The 26,651-nt window shown below is 36.6% G+C and overlaps 1 protein-coding gene across 8 annotated transcripts in view; it reads right to left on the bottom strand.

Annotated features, from left to right (window-relative positions):
• The window catches only part of PHF6 (PHD finger protein 6), a 53,403-nt gene that overhangs the window by 15,932 nt on the left and 10,820 nt on the right, over positions 1-26,651 (bottom strand). For 5 of the 8 annotated variants that reach the window (XM_082445384.1, XM_082445382.1, XM_082445381.1 and 2 more), the window contains 3 exons: positions 19,066-19,199; positions 18,747-18,790; positions 71-240 (listed from right to left, as the gene is read on the bottom strand). In XM_082445384.1, the coding sequence (XP_082301510.1) occupies positions 71-240; positions 18,747-18,790; positions 19,066-19,199 (348 nt within the window). The remainder of the gene's footprint in view (positions 1-70; positions 241-18,746; positions 18,791-19,065; positions 19,200-26,651) is intronic. The other 3 variants (XM_082445383.1, XM_082445386.1, XM_082445387.1) reach the window with 1 other exon arrangement.

Raw genomic sequence — 26,651 nt, 5'->3', positions numbered from 1 at the left:
CTATCAACACAGTTCAGATGAAATATTCATGGTGCAACAAAAAGTAAGAAGCCAACATTTTTCTACTTACATAGGAACTACTCTCCATTTCATCTGTTCCATGGGAGGATGTGGACCTGGTATCTTCTGACAGTCCTTTAAAATTAGTTTTTCGCGGCCTTCCTTTGCGACTTTTCTTTTTACTTTTAGGTGATGAGGGCTCCAGTTCGTGTTCGTTAAAACTTTCTTCTAGATCAGCTGCTTAAAAATGAACAAAAGCTTTACACGGACCAATCTTAAAATGAGCATTAGTTCATGGGTCCTTAGAACATATGTTTCTCCTTAGAATAAAATCACCTCAAGATATGGGGAGAAATGATCTGTGGTATGTTTGATATAGTGGCCTAACATTTCATATAAATGCAACAAAAATCAAGTACAAAGAAATAGTTTTACTATAATCACTGTAAAATTAATTATTTCCATCAAAGTTATAATTCTATGAAAATGAGTTTTGTGATCTTAACTGTGCACATAATTCAATAAGCATTTCCAAACTCTAATAAGGGAATTTTTTAGAATTAGATCTTGTATAATTTTTTTTTTACCATAGGTTTCAAAGAGGTTTACCTCACACTGTTGGTGAAATCAGAACAATTACCCAGAAAATAAACTTGCTATAACTTGGAAAGCTAAATGAAAATAAAGTAGGTGTATCTGTGCTGTCCAATATAGTAGCCACTGGCAACATGTGGCTTTTTAAAATTTAAGTCATTTATAATTAAATAAAATTAAGCCTTCAGTTTCTCAGTCGCACTGACCACATTTCACGTGTTTATTAGTCACATGTGGCAAGCTGAGTCTCTACTGGACATCACAGATATAGAATGTTTCTATCATTACAGACAAGTTCTATTGGACAGCACTGCTCTAGATAGCTCTTTAAACTATCATGAAAATCAAAAGATCAAATTCAACAAGGAAGATATCTACAAATGAACTAACCAACTGATCAAGTAATTAAACAAATATTAAGTATAAAAGGAATTTCTAACATAAGTGGTAGAAAAGCTATGGTGCAGGTTGTCTGTGTATACGTTAATGGATTAAACAAAATTTATGTAGAAGTTTTAGAACTGTGCTTCCCAGTAATTTGAAAAGTATTTCTACCATTAATAGAGGTGCTTTATTTGGTTATTCACTAAAAATATTTATTGAGGGCCTACTGTATATAAGACAATGTACCTAGTGTTCCAAAAGGTATAAAAACCAAATATTCACTTGTCTTAGTGTCAAACTATAGAAAGTTTTAGGCATAGCTCTAATACCTACATTGTTTTTTCTTTTACCATAAATTATCGACTATAATTCCACAGACTAATTTCTCCATGAGAAAGCATATCAACTCCTCTTCTCAGATGCTGATCTTTCCTAATAAATACTTTAAAGGGTTTTTTTAAGCAATAAAAGCACATTCATTATGATAAGGAAAGGGTAATTTAATCAGTATACTTGAATATATAAACTCCAGGAACTGAGAGCATTAGACCGCTTGCAAAACAGTTAATAAAAATTTATATCAATGTAACTTCACCTAACTGTGGTAGGATTTAAGGGAAGAAGCGGGGCGGGGGGAAGGTAAAAGTGGATAGTGTTTTATAGGCAATAAGACAAATTCATGTGAATAACTCTCCCTGTGAAGACAGACAAGTCAATTAAAGATATATTCTGATCTTAACACTATAGCAAATTTCACATCAGAACATGCCACCTACTTTAAACATTCAATCTGACAATTTTTAAGACACAGAATTTCATTAAAACTATTAGAATTACTTGCATGTGCCAAAAATTAAAATGAAAAATCATAACCAAATGTTCCAATCATCCTGATATATACGTGATATACATAATATTCTGTTATTTACAATGAAAACAAACAATCACTAACACTATAATAACACTACATTGTTAAACACCTATAAAGAAATTACTTAACTGATTCCATTATCAGGCCAACATGGCTAGTTTTCCAGATGGCGTATTTGTCTATCCTAAATATGGAATCGTTCAGTATAAAATTTTAGGGGACTTTAACAGCAATAGTAAAAAAAAAAAATCACAAAAGATTGACAGATTTAACTATATTAGACTTTTAAACTTCTGAAAGTAAAAAAAAAAAGTGATAAAATTAGAAGGCAAACAAACTGGAAGAATATCTGCTGTACTTATGACAAAGGATTAGTATCTTTATGATCTGATAAGCTCATAAAAGACTAAGACCCCAACAGAAAAATGGGTGAGGCATATGATCAAATAATTCGTAGAACATAAGTAGTTAAATATACTTTTAGGGACTTCCCTGGTGGCGCAGTGGTTAAGAATCCCCCTGCCAATGCAGGGGACACGGGTTCAATCCCTGGTCCAGGAAGATCCCACATGCCGCGGAGCAACTAAGCCTGTGCGCCATAACTACTGAGCCTGCGCCCTAGAGCCTGTGAGCCACAACTACGGAGCCCACGCGCTGCAACTACTAAAGCCCATGCGTCCAGAGCCCATGCTCCGCAACAAGAGAAGCCACCGCAATGAGAAGCCTGCGCACCGCAATGAAGAGTAGCCCCCGCTCGCCGCGACTAGAGAAAGCCCGCGCACAGCAACAAAGACCCAACAGAGCCAAAGTAAATAAACTTTAAAATAAATAAATAAATACACTTTTAGAAAATTTGACGTCTCTAAGTCAGAGAAGTGTAAATTAAGTGATACATCATTTTCACCTATCAAAATAGCAGTCTTTAAATAGTTGTAGAAAACTACAATAAACCCAACAAAAAATGTGTTAGAAATACAAATATAAAAGAAGCCCCACAAAAATGTTGAGATAAGCCATGCTTCTGGATGAATAGGATCAACATTAGAATGGTATCAGTTCTTGCTAACCTAATTTAATGAAATGCTGATAAAACAGAATTGAAAGTTGATTCCACAGTTTTCTGGAAGAGTAAATGTATAATACACAAGACTATCTTTTTTAAAAAAAGATATCAAACTATACCATAAAGCAACAGTAGTTAAAACACTGGCATAGGAATAGACACATGTCAGCAGAAGAGAAAGCCAGGTTGAAAAGAGACCCACATGCATATGGGAAATCAGAGTATGATAATGGTAGCATTTCAAATGAGTGGCGGAGAGACATAATGGCACAACTGCGTACCCATTTTCTAAAAATTCAGATTCCTTTTCTCATACCATATGAAAAAATTAGAGACGGATCCAAAAAATCTAATAAAATAACAAACCAGAAATGTAACAGAAGAAAATGGAAGAGAATTTTTCTTATTATCTTGGTGTTAGGACACCTAAGAAGCCATTTAGTGGCAGGGAATTAATATCTATATTTTACAGACAGCACTTCACATCAATTTTAAAAAGACGAACCTTGAAAGAAAAACGTTCAAAGGATAGGACTGACAATTCACAGAAGAAATATAAATGACTGAAAAAAAATGGGCAGAAGCACAACCTTATTAATGATAAGAGAAATGGAAATTAAATGAGATAATCAGATTCGTAAAAATTATAAGACTGATAATATCCAGCACAGTTGTAGGGAACTGGACACTCTCATACACTGTTGGTACATGTGACAGTACTTATTCCCAATGTTTAATGCACAGAGTCTCTCCTGGCATCCCCATTTCTAGGACTTTATCCTATAGAATCACTTGCATAAGTACATAAGCACATACGTATAAGGAAGATCAATGCAGTTTTATTTGTATGTGAAAAAAATAGATATAACTGATTTTTATTAAGATAACTCCTTAAATAAGCTATGGTTCTATTTACTCTATGGGATGTAACACAACTGTTAAAAAGAATGAGGTTGATCTGTATGCACAGACAGAGGAGGGTGTCTGATACATCACGGAATGAAAAAAACAAGTTGCGGGCTTCCCTGGTGGCGCAGTGGTTGGGAGTCCGCCTGCCAATGCAGGGGACGCGGGTTCGTGCCCCAGTCCGGGAGGATCCCGCATGCCGCGGGGCGGCTGGGCCCGTGAGCCATGGCTGCTGGGCCTGCGCGTCTGGAGCCTGTGCTCCGCAGCGGGAGGGGCCGCGGCGGTGAGAGGCCCGCGCGCCGCGGTGGGGAGTGGCCCCCACTTGCCGCAATTGGAGAGGGCCCTCGCACAGAAACGAGGACCCAACGCAGCCAAAAATAAATAAATAAATAAATTTATGAGAAAAAAAACAAGTTGCATAACATTATCTCTGTATACTATAACGCCATTGTATTACAAATAGCGCGCATATGCATATATATGTAAGATTGTACATATGTAAGAAAGGTTCTAGGAAGATATACGAACTGTTAGTAGTAGGAACTCTACTACTGAGAGTGGGATTTTGGGGTGAATAGAGGCCTTTCTGAATTACTTTAATTTTAATAGTACTTTTGTACTATTTTAATTTTTTTAACAATGGGCTATGTACTACGTTTGTATTTAAAAGAATTTATAACATCCAATGTGGTGAAAGGAGGGGGTAAAGTCAGCCACTGCTGACAGGAACATTATCTAGTACAATCTTTCTAGAAAGTAATATGGCAATGCGTATTGAGAAACTTAAAAAGATTAAACCCTTTGACCCAGTGATTTTATTTTTGGGAATTTATCCTAGAAAATATTTGAAAATTATTTGCACATGAAAATGTGAGTATGAAGCTAGTCACAGCACCTTTGTTTAAATTTTTCATGGTTACTTATTGTTTATTTTTCCAATTCAAAACTGTGAAAATGTTTTAACATTCTCAAAAGTTATTTTTAATAATAATTATAAAAGAACTATCTGCATAAAAGTAGAGAAAACCTTCCTTTCCACCTTCCAATTCCATCTGCTCTGCACTCCCAGCTGGTGCCCTAGCTTCCTTGCTTCCCTTTCTGCATACTCACTCCCTCCCTCTCAAGGTACCGTTAACGCTTCTTTTCTCAATCTCAAGGGTAGAGAGCCTGGTTTTGAATCCTGGATCTGTCACAGACTGTGTGTCCTTGGACCTGAGACTTACCTCAGAGGGTTCTTGAATTAAATGAGTTAGTTCCTGTAAAGTACTTAATCTAGAACAGGGCCTGGCACATAAGACACTCTCAATAAATGTCAGCTATTATTTTCTATGCATATGCAAATCTGTTTTAAAAGAATATACAAACAAATGGCATTCTAAGCATACTATTCTGCATCTTGCCCTTTTCCATTTAATATGCAAATGCAAATACCCAAAATATAAGAGCTAACATTTGAGCTTTTTGAGTTTTGACTATACCAGATGTGCTATGCAGTTTACATGCATTATCTCATTCGACCTCAAAACAGCCCCATGAGGATGTATCAGTCACCATCCCCATCCCCCATTTTATAGATAAGTAAATTCAGAAAAGTTAAATAATTTTGCCTAAGATCACAAAGCTAGGGAGTAGCAGAGCTGGGACAAACACATGTCAGTGAGTCACTATATGCTTTGGAAGTAGTAATACCCACTATCATGGAAATAAACATCTTCATATTCTCCTGCAAGTTAGAAAAAGGGTAGCTATACATATGCTTATGTATGCATTGCTCTGGAAGGACACAAAAGAAACTGACAGTAGATGTTGCTTTTAGCAAAAAAATCTGGAAACTGAGATACAAGGACAAGGATGAGAGGAAAGCTTACTTACAGTCTACACTCTTTTGTACTGCTGATTTTTGTACAATGTTCATATACCTATTCAAACAAAAGAATATGGGAGAAAATAAAACCTTACCCTTGTATTCACAACTACAATTTCTAAAAATCCAGACTTGATAAGGTAGGTAGCAAAATAAGGTTGTCATCCTTTCCTGTGCCACCAAGTGTTCCCCACCTTTATGAGTACAGATGTCCATGTCACCTTAGAATGGCCAGGCCCTTCTCTGTTACCCTTCTGATTGCCCCTATGCGACAGGGGGGTGACCAACTTACCAGGAAACCAACTCTCCCCTCCTCCTAGTATTGTATAAGCCCTATCTGTCCCTTTACCAATTCTCTTCTCCCTCCTAATCAATGTTTTCCTCATCTTATATCTTCCTGGTTTAAGCCCCATTTCCTTCCTTCTCCTAAATTCTCACATCACTTAACAGTATGAAGTAGAAAGGACCCCTGGACAGAAAGTCTGAAGTCTGCCACTTTCTAGGCCTTAACTTAGTGAAGTTTATTAACACTCACAAGTCTCCTGGTATATCAAATGGGACTAATAAGAACACCTTCCTGAAAAGGCTGCTTTAAGAAAATGTTTGAAAAAAGCGCTTTGTAGACTATGAAATTCTATTCTATTGTTATTACTCTTGTCATACCTTGTGTAGACTGTAAGCTCTTTGTCCACAAGGGGCTTCTTTTCTAAACTCCCCAATGTGCCCACACCCAGCAGGCACTCAATAAACATTTGTCGGAATTTTTTTTTTAAGAAAAAGGCCAAGCATTAAAGTTGGGGTAAGCATTACCACATCTGTTTTGAATCTTTAGGGCAGCTACAAAAGCAAGACTGGAAGTCATCTGCCCTGCCGTCTCCAATGGGAACGTGGTGAGCATTTGCTCTGCATGCCCCTGGTCACAAGCAAACTCTGCTTTTCCAGTAAAGTTATCAGATAAATGATTTCTTTTAGGCATATGCATATACATATGCATATATAAACCTGTAACATACGTAAAATACATTATTCTTAATTAAGTGTGCTAAAATGAAATATGATAGCTGGGATTTAATTTAAAATAATCCAGGTGGAGGAAGTGGGTAAGGGTATAGATGAAACAAGACTGCCCAGGAGCTGATGGTTGCTAAAGCTGGGTGATGGGGCTTTTTTTTTTTTTTTTTATGCTCTCCTCATGTCCCTACATTTAAAAAAAATTTTTTAACTTAATTTTATTTTTTATACAGCAGGTCCTTATTAGTCAACAATTTTATACACATCAGTGTATATATGTCAATCCCAATCGCCCAGTTCATCACACCACCACCCCCACACCCCCTGCCGCTTTCCCACCTTGGTGTCCATACGTTTCTTCTCTACATCTGTGTCTCAATTTCTGCCCTGCAAACCGGTTCATCAGTACCATTTTTCTAGGTTCCACATATATGCGTTAATATACGATATTTGTTTTTCTCTTTCTAACTTACTTCACTCTGTATAACAGTCTCTAGATCCATCCATGTCTCAACAAATGACCCAATTTCGTTCCTTTTTATGGCTGAGTAATATTCCATTGTATATATGTACCACATCTTCTTTATCCATTCGTCTGTTGATGGGCATTTAGGTTGCTTCCATGACCTGGCTATTGTAAATACTGCTGCAATGAACATTCGGGTGCATGTGTCTTTTTGAATTATGGTTTTCTCTGGGTATATGCCCAGTAGTGGGATTGCTGGATCATATGGTAATTCTATTTTTAGTTTTTTAAGGAACCTCCATACTGTTCTCCATAGTGGAGAACACTATGTATCAATTCACATTCAATTTACATCAATTTACATTCCCACCAACAGTGCAAGAGGGGTCCCTTTTCTCCATGCCCTCTCCAGCATTTGTTGTTTGTAGATTTTCTGATGATGCCCATTCTAACAGGTGTGAGGTGATACCTCATTGTAGTTTTGATTTGCATTTCTCTAATAATTAGTGATGTTGAACAACTTTTCATGTGCTTCTTGGCCATCTGTGTGTCCTCTTTGGAGAAATGTCCATTTAGGTCTTCTGCCCATTTTTGGATTGGGTTGTTTGTTTCTTTAATATTGAGCTGCATGAGCTGTTTATATATTTTGGAGATTAATCCTTTGTCCGTTGATTCATTTGCAAATATTTTTTCCCATTCTGAGGGTTGTCTTTTCGTCTTGTTTATGGTTTCCTTTGCTGTGCAAAAGCTTTGCAGTTTCATTAGGTCCCTTTTGTTTTTATTTCCATTACTCTAGGAGGTGGGTCAAAAAAGATCTTGCTGTGATTTATGTCAAAGAGTGTTCTTCCTATGTTTTCCTCTAAGAGTTTTATAGCGTCCGGTCTTACATTTAGATCTCTAATCTATTTTGAGGTTATTTTTGTGTATGGTGTTAAGGAGTGTTCTAATTTCATTCTTTTACATGTAGCTGTCCAGTTTTCCCAGCACCACTTATTGAAGAGACTGTCTTTTCTCCATTGTATATCCTTGCCTCCTTTGTCATAGATTAGTTGACCATAGGTGCGTGGGTTTATCTCTGGGCTTTCTATCTTGTTCCATTGATCTGTGTTTCTGTTTTTGTGCCAGTACCATATTGTCTTGATTACTGTAGCTTTGTAGTATAGTCTGAAGTCAGGGAGTCTGAGTCCTCCAGCTCCGTTTTTTTCCCTCAAGACTGCTTTGGCTATTCGGGGTCTTTTGTGTCTCCATACAAATTTTAAGACTTTTTGTTCTAGTTCCGTAAAAAATGCCATTGGTAATTTGATAGGGATTGCACTGAATCTGTAGATTGCTTTGGGTAGTAGAGTCATTTTCACAATGTTGATTCTTCCAATCCAAGAACATGGTATATCTCTCCATCTGTTGGTATCATCTTTAATTTCTTTCATCAGTGTCTTATAGTTTTCTGCATACAGGTCTTTTGTCTCCCTAGGTAGGTTTATTCCAAGGTATTTTATTCCTTTTGTTGCAGTGGTAAATGGGAGTGTTTCCTTAATTTCTCTTTCAGATTTTTCATCCTTAGTGTATAGGAATGCAAGAGATTTCTGTGCATTAATCCTATACCCTGCAACTTTACCAAATTCACTAATTAGCTCTAGTAGTTTTCTAGTGGCATCTTTAGGATTCTCTATGTATAGTATCATGTCATCTGCAAACAGTGACAGTTTTACTTCTTCTTTTCCAATTTGGATTCCTTTTATTTCTTTTTCTTCTCTGATTGCTGTGGCTAGGACTTCCAAAACCATGTTGAATAACAGTGGTGAGAGTGGACATCCCTGTCTTGTTCCTCATCTTAGAGGAAATGGTTTCAGTTTTTCACCATTGAGAATGATGTTTGCTGTGGGTTTGTCGTATATGGCCTTTATTATGTTGAGGTAGGTTCCCTCTATGCCCACTTTCTGGAGAGTTTTTATCATAAATGGGTGTTGAATTTTGTCAAAAGCTTTTTCTGCATCTATTGAGATGCTCATATGGTTTTTCTGCTTCAATTTGTTAATATGGTGTATCACGTTGATTGATTTGCGTATACTGAAGAATCCTTGCATCCCTGGGATAAATCCCACTTGATCATGGTGTATGATCCTTTTAATGTGCTGTTGGATTCTGTTTGCTAGTATTTTGTTGAGGATTTTTGCATCTATATTCATCAGTGATATTGGTCTGTAATTTTCTTTTTTTGTAGTATCTTTGTCTGGTTTTGGTATCAGGGTGATGGTGGCCTCATAGAATGAGTTTGGGAGTGCTCCTTCCTCTGCAACTTTTTGGAAGAGTTTGAGAAGGATGGGTGTTAGCGCTTCTCTAAATGTTTGATAGAATTCACCTGTGAAGCCATCTGGTCCTGGACTTTTGTTTGTTGGAAGATTTTTAATCACAGTTTCAATTTCATTACTTGTGACTGGTCTGTTCATATTTTCTATTTCTTCCTGGTTCAGTCTTGGCAGGTTATACCTTTCTAAGAATGTGTCCATTTCTTCCAAGTTGTCCATTTTATTGGCATAGAGTTGCCTGTAGTAGTCTCTTAGGATGCTTTGTATTTCTGCGGTGTCTGTTGTAACTTCTCCTTTTTCATTTCTAATTCTACTGATTTGAGTCCTCTCCCTCTTTTCCTTGATGAGTCTGGCTAATGGTTTATCAATTTTGTTTATCTTCTCAAAGAACCAGCTTTTAGTTTTATTGATCTGCTTTGTTTTTTTAAAAAATTTATTTATTTATTTATTTTTGGCTGTGTTATGTCTTCATTTCTGTGCGAGGGCTTTCTCTAGTTGCGGCAAGTGGGGGCCACTCTTCATTGTGGTGCGCAGGCCTCTCGCTATTGCGGCCTCTCTTGTTGCGGAGCACAGGCTCCAGACGCGCAGGCTCAGTAATTGTGGCTCATGGGCCTAGATGCTCCGCGGCACATGGGATCTTCCAAAACCAGGGCTTGAACCCGTGTCCCCTGCATTGGCAGGCAGATTCTCAACCACTGCACCACCAGGGAAGCCCAGTTTTATTGATTTTTGCTATTGTTTTGTTTCTATTTCATTTATTTCTGCTCTGATCTTTATGGTTTCTTTCCTTCTACTAACTTTGGGTTTTGTTTGTTCTTCTTTCTCTAGTTCCTTTAGGTGTAAGGTTAGATGGTTTATTTGAGATTTTTCTTGTTTCTTGAGGTAGGTTTGTATAGCTATAAACTTCCCTCTTAGAACTGCTTTTGCTGCATCCCATAGGTTTTGGATCGTCGTGTTTTCATTGTCATTTGTCTCCAGGTATTTTCTGATTTCCTCTTCGATTTATTCAGTGACCTCTTGGTTATTTAGTAACGTATTGTTTAGCCTCCATGTGTTTGTGTTTTTCACGTTTTTTCCCCTGTAATTCATTTCTAATCTCATAGCGTTGTGGTCAGAAAAGATGCTTGATATGATTTCAATTTTCTTAAATTTACTGAGGCTTGATTTGTGACCCAAGATGTGATCTACCCTGGAGAATGTTCTGTGCGCACTTGAGAAGAAAGTGTAATCTGTTTTTGGATGGAATGTCCTATAAATATCAATTAAATCTATCTGGTCTATTGTGTCATTTAAAGCTTGTGTTTCCTTATTAATTTTCTGTTTGGATGATCTGTCCATTGGTGTAAGTGAGGTGTTGAAGTCCCCCACTATTATTGTGTTACTGTCGATTTCCTCTTTTATAGCTGTTAGCAGTTGCCTTATGTATTGAGGTGCTCCTATGTTGGGGGCATATATATTTATAATTGCTATATCTTCTTCTTGGATTGATCCCTTGATCATTATGTAGTGTCCTTCCTTGTCTCTTGTAACGTTCTTTATTTTAAAGTCTATTTTATCTGATGTGAGTGTTGCTACTCTAGCTTTCTTTTGATTTCCATTTGCATGGAATATCTTTTTCCATCCCCTCACTTTCAGTCTGTATGTGTCCCTAGATCTGAACTGGGTCTCTTGTAGACAGCGTATAGATGGGTCTTGTTTTTGTATCTATTCAGCGAGCCTGTGTCTTTTGGTTGGAGCATTTAATCCATTCATGTTTAAGGTAATTATCGATATGTATGTTCCTATGACCATTTTCTTAATTGTTTTGGGTCTGTTTTTGTCGGTCCTTTTCTTCTCTTGTGTTTCTCACTTAGAGAAGTTCCTTTAGCATTTGTTGTAGAGCTGGTTTGGTGGTGGTGAATTCTCTTAGCTTTTGCTTGTCTGTAAAGCTTTTGATTTCTCCATCAAATCTGAATGAGGTCCTTGCCGGGTAGCGTAATCTTGGTTGTAGGTTCTTCCCTTTCATCACTTTAAGTATATCATGCCACTCCCTTCTGGCTTGTAGAGTTTCTGCTAAAAGATCAGCTGTTAACCTTATGGGAGTTCCCTCGTATGTTATTTGTCGTTTTTCCCTTGCTGCTTTCAATAATTTTTCTTTGTCTTTAATTTTTGTCAATTTGATTACTATGTGTCTCGGTGTGTTTCTCCTTGGGTTTATCCTGTATGGGACTCTCTCCGCTTCCTGGACTTGGGTGGCTATTTCCTTTCCCATGTTAGGGAAGTTTTCGACTATAATCTCTTCAAATATTTTCTCAGGTCCTTTCTCTCTCTCTTCTCCTTCTGGGACCCCTATAATGTGAATGTTGTTGTGTTTAATGTTGTCCCAGAGGTCTCTTAGGCTGTTTTCATTTCTTTTCATTCTTTATTCTGTTCCACAGCAGTGAATTCCACCATTCTGTCTTCCAGGTCACTTATCCGTTCTTCTGCCTCAGTTATTCTGCTACTGACTCCTTCTAGTGTAGTTTTCATTTCGGTTATTGTATTGGTCATCTCTGTTTGTTTGTTCTTTAATTCTTCTATGTCTTTGTTAAACATTTCTTGCACCTTCTCTTCTTTGCCTCCATTCTTTTTCCGAGGTCCTGGATCATCTTCACTATCATTATTCTGAATTGTTTTTCTGGAAGGTTGCCTATCTCCCACTTCATTTAGTTGTTTTTCTGGGGTCTTATCTTGTTCCTTCATCTGGTACATAGCCCTCTGCATTTTCATCTTGTCTATCTTTCTGTGAATTGGGGCTTTTTTTCAAACATACTTTTGCATATGTTTCAAACTTCCTATAATGAAAGCTTGTAAAGTGCGCTAAAACAGTGATGAGTGTAAATAGTGCCTAGCACAGCACTTTGCACATGGGTAGTCAACAAATCTGGTGACTCAAAGAGAGAATATGGAGTCAATTGTAGCAAAGAGCACAGTATGAATACATTACTAAAATTTTCCAAGTTAAATCACACAGTTTAAATTCTATTATCTTCCAAGGAAGAGCACATGAAAAGATGAGTGGTAAGAGAGGTAGGTAGAGTTTTCAAGGAATAATGGTTACAACCATAATGATACAGAATGTAGTATTTACTGAGCAACTTACTATGTGCCAGGCACATTTCTAAGAGCTTCACATGCATCATTTCATTTAATTCTTACAATAATCCTACAAGGTGGGGTTTTTTTAATCCCCATTTTACAGATGCAGTATTAAGGTTCTAAGAGATACTAAATAACTTGCCCAAGATCACGTGACTAGTAAGTGGCAGAGCTAAGATTCAAATATACATCTGAATTCAAAGCCCATATTCAACCAGTGTACAAAACTGCCTTTCCAGTACCTAATAAATCTATTCAATGCACCTAAACTTAAAAGGTTTTTAACACTTTGACACCACATTAAAATCTCCCTAAACTTCCATTTAATAAAAGTAATGAAGATTGGAAACTGCAGCATAATCTAGAGAAAAAGAACAAGGGAAAGAAAAAATTAAGGGACTATTAAACCAGGCAAAGGCTTGAATCTACATAAATGACAACACACTTTCAACACACTTCCAATATAATTATTTCCTGAAACATAAACTGAGTTATATGATTTGAGAAGCACCTCTAATAAAGCTCCCAAACTGTCCATTAGGGGCTCCACCAAGTCCCTGATTTGTTTACACTGTCTCAGAACACCTGGGATTTTATGGTCACTGTAATTGTGGCACTTATCACTAATTTCAGACTTATAAAAATGTGTAAAAAAATTCCTATATACCCTTCACCCAGATGTTAATATCTTACCACATATGCTTTATCATTCATTCTCTCTATCCATACACCTTTTTCTGAAAGGTTAAAGAGTAGATGCAAACATGATGCCCCTTTATCTCTAAGTACTTCCATGTATCACCACTGTATTTTAATCAGTTAGTCACATATCTGCCGCTAAATTGTGTAACTCACCCCAGAGTGAAACCCTGTTTTATTAATTCATCTTTCTCTACTGACACCCGGCACAAGAGAAGCTACAGGACAAGAAGTGTCACCCAAAAACAAGTGACACGCTAAATACGGTTCTTAGTTTCAAGCCAAAGAAAATGAAGAAGTTACAAACATTTCTTGAATACCCATCCCATGCAAAACATTCTATATTGGGTAATTTAAGAAATATAATAAACCACAAGTTTGGCTCCTTACAATTAAGAATTTAAACTGAGCTGAGGTTATGTTTGTGATGATGACTTACATTCTACACATTCTTACTGTGAATATCTAGCACCCAGCATCTACTCTAGATACTGTTTTCTATCTCTTCACAGATTACTTTGCTCCATATAAATTATTAAATGCAAAGACCTTAATACCTTGGGCTTCCCTGGTGGCACAGTGGTTAAGAACCCGCCTGCCAATGCAGGGGACACGGGTTCGAGCCCTGGTCCCGGAAGATCCCACATGCTGCAGAGCAACTAAGCCCGTGTGCCACAACTGCTGAGCCTGCGCTCTGGAGCCCGCGAGCCACAACTACTGAGCCCGCATGCCACAATTACTGAAGCCCGCATACCTAGAGCCCATGCTTCGCAACAAGAGAAGCCACCGCAATGAGAAGCCAGCGCACTGCAATGAAGAGTAGCCCCTGCTCGCCACAACTGGAGAAAGCCCACGTGCAGCACCAAAGACCCAACGCAGCCAGAAATAAAATAAATAAAAATTTTTTAAAAAAAGACCTTAATACCCTTAATAAAAATGATTTTAAAAGAACCACCATTCATTTGTAATCACAGTTCCTTATAAGTAGTCATATGTTTAGTGATGACAAATTATCATATTAAAGTACTTCTACAAAATACAGACTGGCATCTGTTACAAGCTAAAGCTATTTGCTATTGCCAACATTTGACATTTTTGAAATATTGCTTTAAAAAAAGGTAAAAGGGCTTCCCTGGTGGCGCAGTGGTTAAGAATCCGCCTGCCAATGCAGGGGACACAGGTTCGAGCCCTGGTCCAGGAAGATCCCACATGCTGCAGAGCAACTAAGCCCGTGAGCCACAACTACTGAGCCTGTGCTCTAAAGCCTGCGAGCCACAACTACTGAAGCCCGTGCGCCTAGGGCCCGTGCTATGCAACAAAAGAAGCCACTGCCATGAGAAGCCGGCACACCGCAACGAAGAGTAGCCCCCGCTCACCGCAACTAGAGAAATCCCGCACGCAGCAACGAAGACCCAACGCAGCCAAAAATAAATAAATAAAATAAATTATTAAAAAAAAAAGGTAAAGGATATACCTATTATCTAAACACAGGCCAATGGGGGGGAAACATAAGATGTAGGATTTAATTCTGGCTACTCCTGTCCATTTCTAACATATAGGAGGGCACTACACCATTTTAAGCACTCAATCACCACATGTGGCTAGTGGCTACCATATTGGGCAGTGCAAATATAGAACATTTCCATCATCACAGAAAGTTCTGCTAGACAGCATTGTTGAGCCATTAATTCTCCATTCCCTTGTAAAAAGCTCTGCACCTTTGAGGTCCATGTCATTCAACTAAACTACTGCTTCCCAAATTTAATATGCATACAAACCACCTGGGATCTTGTTTAAATTCCTATTAAGTAGGTCAGGGGTGGGGCTTCAGATCAGGCATTTCTAACAAACTCCCAGATGACGTCCATTCTGCTGGTCCACAGACTATGCTACCTTCTTCCTCTCCTTCTTGCTAATAATTGCCAACTCCCAATCATTCCACTCACACATCACTTTCTTTAGCACACAGCTCACAGCCCTTTTCTCCACCCTGACCCCTGCCATCATGCTGGGTGATTTCACTATCCACATGGACAATCCAAGCAACACCTAGCCATTCAGTTCCTTTATCTTCACTGATGTCCTCCATCGACCACCTAATCCCTATAATCATACCCAGATACCTCATAATCACCTAAAAGGATTCTACCTCTGAAATCACTATATCATACTTTGGGACCACAGATGATTGCTTTCCCAAGTACTTCCATTCTCATTGTTCTTCAATCTTACCAGGACCTCCAGTCTATTAATTCCTTTCAGTTTCTTTACTCTCGCAAATATTCTAAACTCCCTTATCCCTTTACTCCTTTGTTGAACCCACTTGGAAAAATTCCGATTCTGAATGAACCAACTAGATACCTTCTCTATTCTACAGCCAGGATCCTGTACTGCTGTAGGAAATGTCACACAACCTGACAGATGGCATCACTTTATAAATTCATGGTTACCAACCTCAACTGGTCCAATTCAGTCCGGAAACTTTACATTTCTCTAGGCAAACTTCCTCCCCTGGTCTTCACAACTATTCTTTCAAAACAACTTCTCTCTCCTTCAACTTCCAACCCTCACCCCTCTCCCTACATTCTCCCTCACAGAGAAAACAGACCTGATAGGAACCACTTACCCTCTTCCTTCTCTCCTATTACAGTGGAAAGGTCCTCCTTATCACAGGGCAATCGTTCCACTTGTGCACTGAATCCTCCTTCTTGTACCTTCAATCTCTTCTTGTCCATTGGATCCTTTCTTGTAAGCATTAACAACTAATCCCCCCCCACCAAAAAAAAGGCCAACGAAGTGAAAGAAACCAATCTGAAAAGGCTACTGTATGATTCCAACTGTATGACATTTTGGAAAAGGCAAAAGTATGGAGATGGTAAAGAGATTCTCAAATTTAATATTTCAAAGCACAGTTCATGTTATATCAAGCTAACATGACAGACTGAATTACATAGTATTTATCGTTTTAAGTATTAGCAAAGTAGGTACTGAGCCACAAATGGCAAAAACGATCAAGAAATCGCCAAAGGTATCAATTCCTCTTTGCGCTATAGATTAGTGCCGTACAATTCTCAAAGACAGTCCCTGAAATACAACCCTATAAACCCCCACCATAAATTACAATCATAAAGTAGAATATATGTTTCCCATTAGAATAATGAAATAATTGGAAGTTCTGTTTCTGACAAAGCACTCAATATCTAATAAATTCAAGCTAGATGAATGTGATAAAGGTCAAAATTCAATAAATAGAAACTCTGTCATACTTTTGAACTGTAATATTATGCTTTCAAGTTCTACAAGATGAGTATAAACATACTACATGTGTCAATAATACAGGGAACCCAAATGTGCTACCAAACTATACACTGAACCCAAAATTCAAATCAATCGTATCAAAAATTTGAATTGTAGTATTCCTGCCAGTTATATTAAAAGAAAAGTCCTCTTGGGACTTCCCTGGCAGTCCAGTGGTTAAGATTTCACCTTCCAATGCAGGGGGTGCGGGTTCGATCCCTGGTCGGGGAGCTAAGATCCCACATGCCTCGGGAACAAAAAACCAAAACAGAAAACAGAAGCAATATTGTAAAAAATTCCATAAAGACTTTAAAAATGGTCCACATGAAAAAATCTTAAAAAAAAAAAGGAAAGTCCTCCTGAAAAGTATGAATTTAGATCTTCCTCATTAAAAAGTTTCTCAAAGCAAAAAGGTGGTCAAAATTATTGTTTTATGTAGTCTGCACTGACTTATCTCTACCACTAGATGGTACTATCAGCTTCAGAAACTGAGGGAATAAAAGGGGAGATGACTATATTAATCATTGCTGCCACCCTCAAATATCCTGCCCCAGTATGCTGACACACTTGTATTCGTCAGATTATTAAGTCTCAATCCTTGCCTTACCATATATGCTCACTACAATTGTGAAGAGAATCAAATAAATCCGCTGTTAAAACCTGAAGCAATGAAAGGTGGGAAAGCTTACTCTTAACCTTTCACGAAAGGTTTTTCAATTCAATAACAGAATTAAGTGAGGAAAAAACTGTAGGAAAACATTATAAAGTTTATCAGTTGCACTTTATCACCTCAAAAACATTCTGTTCTTATTATTTGTCCAATATGTTTACCTTAATGACAAGTTTTTGCTAAACACTGAATTTTTAACCAGCACTTCTGAAGTATTTAGACTAATCTGGTCCTGAAGGGGAAACAATACTATTTTGTATTATAAAACCAAGATCTAAGAGATCAAAAAGGGCCACAAATTTTAATATGCTAACACTGATAACTAGGTAAGTCTTTATAAAAGCAACAACTTCCTAAAACAACAGGCTCAAACCATTCTTAATTCTAAGCAACACGTTCTCAGAAGCTAACAAAAACTTTAAAGATCTCTAATCTAAATGGAAGGATAGAACTATCTCAGATTAAATCTAAGCCTTTTTATATTGCTAGTAAAAGTATCAAAACCATCTGTTTGAAAAGGTTTGAAACAAGTCAGAATTCAATTTGAGAACTTTCCCGTACCTTTTAAAGACCACCTACAGCTTGGCTAACTATACATAAACATGACTATCCTGGTTTTGTATAAATTTAAGTGGAAATAAACCATAAAACAATTTTAAAACTTTGTATTTTAAAATTGATTACCTCTTATGAGCATGTCTGTATTAAGAAAAAAAGTACTACAATGTGAATAAAAATTTAACAGAAAGCCTGTTTATCACAAAATGCACTAGTATCCCCAGTTCACGTTTTCTTTATCTGACAGTAGCAAGGTTTCTAATTATTACCTTTACAATCTACTAATATACTTACCTGAACACAGGAATCCGTAACCACTAGCATCATTTCTCCCTAAAGATAAATACATTCTCAACATACTCTTCATAAGAATTTTGAGGTAAAAGTTTTCTTAAAAATTCAGATCTTTTTCACTATGTACATTAGTTTATCTGAATGCTTCTCTCTCTCTTTTTTCCCCCTCATTATGGTTGATTCATAACTTGAATAATTTTTATAGTGCTTAAACTTAAAAGCGAACAGAAAGTGTTCTCTATACTTAAATATCTTAGTTATAAATCTTAATAATAGGAATAAAAAGAGAATTAATTTACAGATATAATAAAACTGCTCTCAAAAGGCTTTGAACCTATGTAGGAACTGGGTTAAGCATTCTTTTTTTTTTTTAATTGAAGTATAGATGATTTACAATGTTGTGAAAAATATGGAAAGCTTCACGAATTTGCGTGTCATCCTTGCACAGGGGCCATGCTAATCTTCTCTGTATCGTTGCAATATTAGTATACGTGCTACTGAAGAAAGCACCCGAATGCTTTTCTTAATTCTTCAAAATGTATTCAATATTGAGATACGCCTTGTGGTAAAAGTTAATATAGTATATAATTCACTCATATTTTACTCAAATTTCCTCTTGAAATTGAAAAGTGGCTGAATAACGTACCTTCAGAGTTATGTGCAGTTTTCTTGTGTTTTCGGCAATAAACCCTACAAAAAATGAAGAAATTAAAAATTACCAAGTAAACAAACTAAATTCATTTTTCAAATTAAGAATGAGCAGTACACTTCACCCCATTCACAAGCTGGATTCCACAAACCTTATCATTAAACTTTCTGTGCCATTTCTCTAAGCATTAAATTCCCTACCAAGAACACCCTTTACGATGATGATGAAATGCTTTGAAATGGGAAAAAATTTTTACAAAGGCCTAAAGAAAGTATGACTGTTTAAAAAAAAACTAAAAGAGAAGTTAAATCATTACATGTAAATTCCTTGTGAAGGTTTCTCTCGTATCTGAGCTTTATCATGCAATGCACAGTGGTAGTGGTATGTCCTGTGACATGTTTTCACATCACAACCAATTGTAGCTCCAGGACAATGGCACAAAGAACACATCTACAGGAAAACAATAAAATAATATTATTAGTGTGTGATTTTGCTATGGCTATGAAATCAGGTTAGAGGCATATCAAATCTCTGTCAAGGAAAACAAATTGGTTATTGAAAAGATCTGTAACTAATAATGCTACTTTTCTTGTTTTCTCACCTAGAAATAATTCAAATCAAATTCTACTGGGAGTATTTTTTCCCATGTTAAACAATGACAAAATTAATGGACTATTATTAATATCTATTGGTTCATTGTGGTTAAGAGAAAATCTGAAATGTTGCAAATCAGGAATGTAAGCTGTAGACCTTTTCACAATCCAGATCTTCCTGGAAATGAGTAACTGGAGAAAATGGCTCATTCCAGAAAAAAATTTCCTTCACATTTCCGCTTATCAATGAGAATTTGTAGAAAAAAACTCACATACTATTTGGGAACCTGGTAAAATCAATTTCAAGTGAGGGAGGGAGAGAAGATAAAAGAATCAGGTAGATTTTCAAATACCCCGAGCCCTAAAAATATTCTGTGATGTCAAATTGATTGTGAAAACATGCTCATCTATTTTAATTTAATCTGTTACTTACCTCTCACATTATGAATTCACGGAAATAGATAAAACAGATCCTTTCAACATATTTTAATATACCTTACCTTCTGACTTTACTGGATAATTCATACTGTTTAACTAGCTCATGTCTAAGTTTAGAAAAAAATTCTTTAAGAAAAGTACATAACAATGACTGTTAGTGGTTTTGATTAACATACCATAGTATACGGTACTGAGTGGACTTTTAATCAGGCTGTCTCCTAAGCTATAAATGCCGTGCAAAAATAAATTCACAGTAAGGTAAATCTTAAAATCTGTTCATTTGTTTCTTGGTTGCTAGATGCCTCATTTGGAACTGTTCTCATTCCTCTTGATTAATTTTAACATAAAGAACATCCTTATTTTTGGATTACTTGCCCCCTAAGCAATTTTAGTATACCAAGAGGCTAATGTAAATTCTAATAAAATGCCTTACATTTCTCTAAGCAAGTCAAACACTCAACCTCTCATTCAAGCTATCGTTTAAAAAAGACTCCTATGTAAGTCAGAAACAAACATTCTCAATACAGGTACTTCCCAGAAAACATGATGGCCGGTGCCCATTATTAATGCGAAAGAAATACACCACTTCCTTAAATAAATACAGAAACTTCAAAGCAATACTGTAAAAAGAAACACCGTGCCAAATTATCAAGCAGGGAAAGTTGTTAAATACTTTTGGGTGGCTTATAAATTCTTGAGGAGGTGGAGCATTTGCACTACAACTTATTTATGAGGTTCTATTATTTTAGTAAATTATACTTCTAATCAAAAAAATCATAGACTTATAGAAACTGTGGAAAACATGAAAGAGCACAACGAAAATTAAAAGATCACTCATACTCACCAAGTGTAGACACCATTACAGTGTTGCTATGCGTACGTGAAAGTATTTTTCTATGTAATCCTGTACATACTGTCACTTGGTTTTTTGGTTTTTTTTTTTTTTTTTAAGAAATGGCTCCTAGGTTCTTTTTTTTTTTTTTTAATGCTTTCCTTTTTTTTTAATTTTTATTTATTTATTTATTTTTAATTTTTGGCTATGTTGGGTCTTCGTTTCTGTGCGAGGGATTTCTCTAGTTGTGGCAAGTGGGGGCCACTCTTCATCGCGGTGCACGGGCCTCTCACTATCGCGGCCTCTCTTGTTGTGGAGCACAGGCTCCAGACACGCAGGCTCAGTAATTGTGGCTCACGGGCCCAGCTGCTCCGCGGCATGTGGGATCCTCCCAGACCAGGGCTCGAACCTGTGTCCCCTGCATTAGCAGGCAGATTCTCAACCACTGCGCCACCAGGGAAGCCCTGTCACTTGGTTTTTAACTTAATAAATTTAACATTACCACTACTTCATTAAGAACTGTATACTGCAAGTAGCTCATTTCGAAATCACATCAAAAATGTGTTTGCATAGGTACATTCTGAAAAAAATTATTGAGTTCAATGAGCAAGCAAAAATAAAAGGAGAGGTACTGTTAAAAATCCTGTAGAGGCTCAGCACTGGCAAACACAGTGAGATGGGCACTCTCAGATGCTGCTGGAAATTGGTATACTCTCTGGACAGCAACTTGCCTTATTTATCTTAGAACTTATTAAAAGTTTATACTCTCTGATCCAGTAATTTTCCTTGAATTAATCTAGTCTACAAAATAAATCATACTTAAACGATTTATATGCAATCATGTTCACTGCAGAGTTGGAATAGCCCAAAATGTAAAACCACCTGTGGAAAACCACTGAAAAATGTTTAAATAAATTACAGTACAGCCATATGTAGGAATGTTCTTTACTCTTTTCAAAAACATTTTAATGGCATGGGAAAAGGTTTATGTATAACATTAAGTAAAAAAATAAAGCAGGATACAAAGTTAGGTATGCTAATTATGTTTACAACATATATTCTTTGAAAATAGGTGGAAGTAAACATAGCAAAATGCTGAGTGACTATCTCTGTGTGATTGGTTTTCTTCTTCATCATTTCCTATATTTTCTGATTTTTTTACAATGGGGAAATTACAAAAAATTATTTTAAAACCATTGGAAATACTCTAGCAAATGATTTCAATACCCATCTCTCCGTTTACTGAGAATAAGAAGGAAACCAAATGCCCAAAATATATCAAAATGTGTTTTGGCTGGTTATAAATTCAAATCTGCCCAAAGTATAACCAGTTAACTACAGCACCTCAGGACAAATAAAAAATTTTTAAGTGAGAAAAAGCTTATTCTCACATTTATTTTGTCAGTTTATCTCAAGGAAGAAAAGAAAGAGGACGATATCCCAATAAAAATGTTTTCAGAGAGTGGAAGATTCTTCTCAAGGCTAGGAGTAGGAATTTTTCTTAATTAGAATTCACAGGATCTATTTTATGCAGCATTCATATACAAGCAGGTATTTCTGCTTGTATATGAAATTCTGGCAAAGTACTAAGAAAATACCAAAAAAGTGTCCATAATAAAACTAAATATAAAATGTATATCTGCTTGTGTACCTATGAATACAGAATGCGAACACGACTATGTTCAAGATATCACTACTGTACTGCAACACCTGAAATAATTCTTTTTACTTGAACGCCTATGGGACTTAAGATAGAGTATTCATTTTGGCTCTTACCATTTTACTTCCTTGTATGACTAATTATCTTTATAAATGTATAGATTTTATCCATCAAGCGCTTCTAGAACGAGTTTTTTGGAAGACAAACACTGTGACTTACCACGTAGTACTCAATTATCGAGAATGAGAAGGAAACCAAATGCCCAAAATATATCAAAATGTGTTTTGGCTGGTTATAAATTCAAATCTGCCCAAAGTATAACCAGTTAACTACAGCAACTCAGGTTACTCTGTTATTGAAGATTTTAATATCATATGGCATATTTTTTTCTCATTCACGTTTCTAATACCTGCAGACTTGACATAATTATCTTAAAGTACATCTAAAAATATTTTAAAAGTCTGATTTGGAAAGGTGAAATTGAGGAGAACAATCCAATTGAAGGGACACAGAATGAGCAGAGAGAATCAAGAAGAGATAAAAAGAAAATTAAAGAAGTTGAGAAACTAGATAGGTGGCTAGTATGCTTTTCTTTAAAAAACAAAATATTATGGAAAGTAAAACAAAGAGGACTTCTATCGAAAAAAAAAGTAGAATAATAGGAAAACGGGCCCCCCCCCCGACACAGCAAGGCACCAGTTGGTTGGACCTGAGTGATGTTATCCTGTATTCCTCTTTACACAAAACATTTATTTGCCCTCCAATCTGTCATAGGCCCTACTGGGCCCTCAGCAGAACGAGTGTCATGCTTGCACTGTAGCCAGGTTGCTCTCCATGTGGGCAAATCAAAGTTAATCTGACAGGAACACATTTCTCAAGGACAATGGTGGACTTCTTCCTCCCTGAAAAAAGGTCCATCCCACATATCAAATATTCTGTTGAAGGCCAACTTCCTGTCTTCAATACAGGTATAAATGTCAATTCTCAGCTTATCCTGCCTATACCCTGATTTCAAGTTCTTTAAATAGAGGTGAAAATTTCTTTGTTGTTAATGATTTTTCTTTTACTTTTATTCCTCTATTCAGTTTGCTACCTAGTAGACCTAATAAATTTCAATAATCAATTACTTTTTCCAAAATGGGGAGATTAGAAAAAGAGACTCTTATAGATGTTTGCATATCATACTATCTTTTTAAAAAATGTTAATAAAAATTATATATATTTAGGATGTATACCATGGTTTAATATACTATACATAGTGAAATGATTACTAGAGTTGAGCTAATTAACATATCCATCTCTTCATATAATTACCATTTTTTTAGTGCATGTGGTACAAGCACCAGAAATCCACTCTCAACAAATTTCCAGGATACCATAGGGTATTATTAACTACGGTCATCATGCTGTACAGGAGATCTCTAGACTTATTTATCCTACATAACTGCAACTTTGTACCTTTTGACAAACATCTCCCATTTCCCCCACCCCTCCTGCCCCTGGTAACCAGGGTTCTACTGTCTGTGAAGCTTTACTATGTTAAGATTAAGTTGTGCCACACAAGCAGAGTCTCAAGGAGCTGATCCACAGACGAAAGAGGAACTAAGTCACGCATGAGAGGAGACAAACGGAACTGAAAGGACTATGACTTAGCTAAAGTCCCGCAGAAGACAGAGGCTGGGGCATACCTGCTCCTCAGTCAACTGAAATAGGCCAGGACTGAAATTCACTTTGCAAAAGGAAGAAGTCTTAAGTAATAAAAGGAAAAATACTGCTTTCTTAGTAGCTATGGGGGAAGCTCAGGGAAAACTCAACTAAGACCACAGACAGAGACAAGGCAAAACAAATGAGATTGCCAACTTCTAGGACAGGCAGAAAGAGAAGGCTCTTGGGGAAAAGATCTCAGTCTTAGCTTGCTCAGCTTAACTGCTGTATATCTACTATGCATGTCAGTAACTGACCACCAGGGCACAGATATAAATTCTCACAGCCAAGTACTTACTACTCTCAAGATACCTGCTGCAAGAAAACTGCTACAAATATACAGAGAATGAAAGAGGTTTCCAAAAAAAAAGTCTGTAGGAAAAAAAAAACAAAAGCAAAACAAAGAAAAATCAGAGGGACTTCCCTGGTGGTCCAGTGGTTAAGACTTCGCCTTCCAATGCAGGGGGTGCGGATTCCATCCCTGGTTGGGGAGCTAAGATCCCACATGCCTTGGGGCCAAAAAACCAAAACATAAAACAGAAGCAATATTGTAGCAAATTCAATAAAGACTTTAAAATTGGTCCACGTCAAAAAAATCTTTTTAAAAAAAGCACTTGGAGTTGGGAATAGGGTACCTAACATATTTTCACAGGAGAAACGAGACAAAAATAAAGTGAGAGTAGTTCACCTTACACTGGTGTTTGTTATTCTGTGTTATTTTTAATAACAGAAAACACTACCTCCAGTTAAAACTAGAATGGAGGACAGTGCGGTTGCGGCAAGTTTTCAGAGCTGCCTAAAAAATGCTCCTAACTCCAGGTTCATTACTTTATATAGAGTAATACCTCACATATCCAACACAGTCAGAAAACAGAGTAATCTCTGAATTATCTGGTTAGCAGATGCTGTCCACTTGATTTGTTAAAAACTCCTAAAAAAAAATTACCACTGCCCGGAAAGGTGGAACATGAACTCATAACTGTTTCTGGTTTATCCTATAGCTACAATTAAAAAATATATATATATACAGCATTTTGAAGAAGGTCTCAAAAAAAACACAAACTTAATAAAATATTCTTAATAAGGGTTATATAATAAAATAATTAGGTCTAAGTAGAAAGCTAGAAAGCAAAAATGAGATCTGAAAGCTGTCAAAGTCACTGAAAAGTGACTTGATAGATTAGGACCTTAAATTCCAAGTGCTTCTAAAAAACAGGGCTACTGAAAAGCACTTGTTTTTTACTAAAGTAACAGATAAATCTAAGCAGTTACCGAATAAATAATTTCAGAAGTCTCTTGGAAATCAGAGGGCAAGTAAGCCTATCAAGCTCTGACTTAACCTAGTCTCCTGACGTAGCTCTCAATATCACATACTCCAACTCCATCCAACTTTATGAATCATCATTATGAGGAATATAAGATTATCTTATGGAAGCTTTTGAAGTTTGTTTTATTCATCTGAAAGATTCAGAGTTTTTCTGAGCTCAGATCTTTATGTTTAAGCTCTCCTAAGACGTAGGTCTTTCAGGCTGAGGGTACCCTCAAGTGCCACGCTGCTTACTATACTTAATCTGTGAAGAACACCAACTACAATCCATGTTCAAATAAGTACCAAGACATCCCCCGAAACCAGACATAGATTATTTTATACTACTGGTTTGGGTTCTCTTCCATTAGCACAAATAAGTGAGAAGTGATTATATAATGACATAAATTTACAGTATTCTCAATTACAAAGAAGTATCAATATTCAATGAAGGCAAAGGAAAAAAATTTGTGAATTTTTAAAAAATTAATTTATTCAGTAATAGTCAAAGACCTGATTTTCTCCATCATTAGATCTGAAGTTTCTCTTTGGCCTCACATTCATTCTCCTTAATCACCTCCAAAGTAAAACAAAGTTCATTTTATATAAATGACAGGTAAAATATCTGCGCACATTTAAATTAATCTGCATGCCATAATCTGAGCTTTCAAAAACATTCACATTTATACGAATACATTCATGACGCATGTACACTTAGTTACACAGATGACAATGAGGCCAGTGAACAAATCTTCAGGAAAAAATTTACCTGTTTTTCCCCCAAAATACTGTAAGGCAAGGATCCTGCAAGCCCAATTCGGCCCATCACCCTGTTTTCATAAATAAAGTTTTACTGGCACACAGACATGTTCACTTCTTTGTGTATTGTCTGTGACCGCAACTGAAACAATATGGCTAGCAAAGCCTTAAATATTTATTATCTGATCCTTTACACAAAGCGTGCCGACCCGTCCTAAGGCAATGGTCCGTAACGGAGAGTGTTCATCAAAACTCACTTGGGAATCTTTTTCAAAAAATACCTATCTGCAGCCCAGCCACACCCCTTTCTGATTTAATAGTTGGTTAAGTACCACTGCTCTAAGGATTTGGTAGCACCATTAATTACCTGGCATCTTCTGCATCTTTGTATGTAGTAAGCAATGGTTGCGTTCTATACACTTTGGGTGCTCCATTTTACCCTTACTGAATGCCAAATAAGCCACACACACTCTACTTTAAATAGCACTGGCATTTAATATTCATTTAATACTTGTCAAAAGTACTTCCTCCTCCTTGAAACTCTTCCCCCTTTGAGTTCTACAGCATCATTTTCCCAGTGGAACACACTTCAAATGTCACTTTCTATGAA

Source organism: Balaenoptera physalus (genome assembly GCF_965194825.1).
Source record: "Balaenoptera physalus genome assembly, chromosome: X".
NCBI classification, from domain to species: domain Eukaryota; kingdom Metazoa; phylum Chordata; class Mammalia; order Artiodactyla; family Balaenopteridae; genus Balaenoptera; species Balaenoptera physalus.
This window is presented reverse-complemented; position numbering and strand designations above follow the sequence as displayed.